At 36.5% G+C, this 2779-nt stretch overlaps 1 protein-coding gene across 1 annotated transcript; it reads left to right on the top strand. All coding sequences in view use genetic code 11, as the record gives it.

Annotated features, from left to right (window-relative positions):
- Nucleotides 1-1467: 1467 nt before the first annotated feature.
- Nucleotides 1468-1849, top strand: EGR_09470 (Dynein light chain 2, cytoplasmic; the record flags this gene model as incomplete). The annotated part of the gene is made up of 2 exons (XM_024498719.1): nucleotides 1468-1670; nucleotides 1771-1849. 2 exons carry the CDS (start codon nucleotides 1468-1470, stop codon nucleotides 1847-1849), a joined length of 282 nt encoding a protein of 93 aa, XP_024346858.1.
- Nucleotides 1850-2779: the final 930 nt, after the last annotated feature.

Raw genomic sequence — 2779 nt, 5'->3', positions numbered from 1 at the left:
GATGTTAAAATTTCATAAAAGCATGACGCGCTGCTCTTTGGCAATATGATCCAAAGTTAACGTGCCAAGTACATTCTTCGGTAGCGCTTGATGAAACAAGTTCCTCACATATTTTTAATCAGTAAGAAAAAATCATGAAAGCCAAGCCAATTGTTTTCACTCACATGCATCAGTAAAGGACAACGGGCCTTGGAGCAATACTTACTTTCTTCACTCATTATAAAAAATGAGCAGATCCTTTTTGGTGGTTTGAAAATCGACTGACTGGCTTATGATGATAAATGGTTAGTGTCATTTTGATCGTTTTAAGCAATCTGTTAAGTCCGCACTTTACACTTCTAAGGCATGTACAATTCCCCTAAGCTTAATGGATTGTGCACCCGATTCAGCGTCATGGATTTCTTTTTGAATTCCGAATAATGGTTGCCAATGAAATTAATTTACTCGATATGCAATAACTTGCTGTTGCTTAAAGGTGTTTAAGGACAAATCCCCATGCTTCTCCCTTCTGAACAGTCAGAAATTCATACAAATATGTGCTGTTCAGTAACCATACCGTCTAAGAATGCTCTAAATTTCAGTCATTATAATTAGTGCGTCGAAACCTATTTTATGTTAAGTAGGGGTAACGCCTGTTATGTTAGAAAACCCAAATCCACTGTTATGTCTTTACGCGTAACAAACATGGGTTATTAAATATGTGTAGTACATTACCGTTAGGCTAATTGACAAACCTATAAATCAGTTTTATCGAGTGAGTTTAGACAGTACGCATGCCTATTTATGCAATTCTACTGATAATAATTTAGTAGCATTGTTGTTTAACGAAAATATGGCAGTGAAAAATTGAATGTGATTTTTCCCTGTCATGGTAGGCATTCTGACTCATGGAGACCGTATCATTGCAATATCATCCACTTTGCAATTTTAACAAAGAGAAATAGAGACCTTTTACTATGCGCTTTGATCCTCTGAAGAAAATAAGTGCAGAGGCTAAATTTGAGGGTATTTTTTGAATAATGGAAAAGTGCTAATGATAATATGAATTCCAAAGTAGGAATAACAGCTTAACCGTTAACATAAATTAAATGAAACTTAGAAAATAGGAATAAAGACCATAAAATTGCCTCAAAATAAGTCGTTTAGGTGTTTATTGTAAAGCTTAAAGGCTGAATAAAGTTGTTAAAAAAAGCCATGAAATACCCGGAATACCAGGCGTTTATACATTGAATTTAAAACACGAGAAATCAGTGGAAATATCAAAGTGCTATAGAACCAATGCCGATGCTACATTAGGTACAGGAAATGTAGGTATTAAATCCTTCATAAATTCTATCACACCAAAATACATACATAAAATTGAGGCTAGGCTACTGAAGCAGTCGAATAATTTCGTATATATGCATATATATATAATTAGAGTTTCTTTAATGACACTGGGAAAAAGCCTGTGGGATAACGTAGGTCATGCACAGCTTCAGTTCACACAGCAAGGCAGTTATCAAGAATGCCGACATGGTTGATGACATGCAGCAGCGGGCAGTTGACTGTGCTCAAGTTGCCATGGAAAAATACAGCATTGAGAAGGACGTCGCCGCACACATCAAAAAGGAATTTGATAGGCTATACGCTCCCACTTGGCACTGTGTCGTCGGTCGTAACTTTGGCAGGTAAGATCTCATACCCACTATTCCTTCAATGCTTTTTATTACATCCAGTTAACATACTCCTTTCTCCAAATGCCTCACTCCTCTTCCTTCCTTGTTTTAGCTATGTAACTCACGAGAGCAAGCACTTCATCTACTTCTATATGGGTCAGGTCGCGATTCTTCTCTTCAAATCTGGTTAAAATACGTCTGGAAGAAATAAACCCTCCAATTAGGATAAACTGTACCTTTGCTTCTGTAATCTTCTCATAAAAAAGCAATCTTGTGAGAATTGTTGTTAAAGGTTTTGTGGGTTGCGCATCTGTATTGTGTAATTAAATGGGAAAGGATTCTTTTCACCATAAAATAATAAAGCCGAGGTAACCAAACATTGCTTTATTGTATCCTTTTTTCACCTGTTAGCTCACTTGGAGTGATTTCATGAGAATAGAACATATTGACACCTCAAAGAAATCAGCTCTGGACTATTGAGGAGGTCCCAATATCAGTGTATTAGGTAGAAGTGATTAAGGATTTAAGGTCAAGCAAGTAAAGTAAAAAGACCACTTAAAATTTCGTGACTCTAAATAGGTGAATTAAGAGGTCTTAATATTCTCCTAATATTCACCTTTATTGCGGAAGATATGGCCAAACGGATGATCCCCTCTTACAGAGACGCTTCATAAAAAAAAAGAACAATTTCCTCACTCATCCTTTCTGCACATCCGTAATTAAGCTAAACAACAGAATAAATGTTATTTGGATTTTTGGGTGACTTCAAGATGAAAAATTTGAAGACCCACTGAAAAATTTGCCCAAGTGATCGCTATTGAAGGGACAAAGGTACTAGCCTTAAAGATACTTCTTTCTTTTTTTAATTTGTAACGTAAGCAAACTTACTTAAGAGAAAAAAGAGTCGGCCTTGCAGAGGCGACTCAAAGACGGACTTCATACGATTTTGGAGGGTTTAAAATCATGCAATTTACTTTGGAAATTTAATGAAAACACTGATGCAATGCATTAAGTTTCACATGCTTTCCACCAGTGCCTCACCCAGTCCCATAATCCTCAATCAACTTCTGAGGCTAAGCTACTGACACAATTGCCTCATTTGACACAGCATCCAATTGTAT

Source organism: Echinococcus granulosus (assembly GCF_000524195.1).
Source record: "Echinococcus granulosus chromosome Unknown EG_S00149, whole genome shotgun sequence".
Lineage (NCBI taxonomy): Eukaryota > Metazoa > Platyhelminthes > Cestoda > Cyclophyllidea > Taeniidae > Echinococcus > Echinococcus granulosus.
This window is presented reverse-complemented; position numbering and strand designations above follow the sequence as displayed.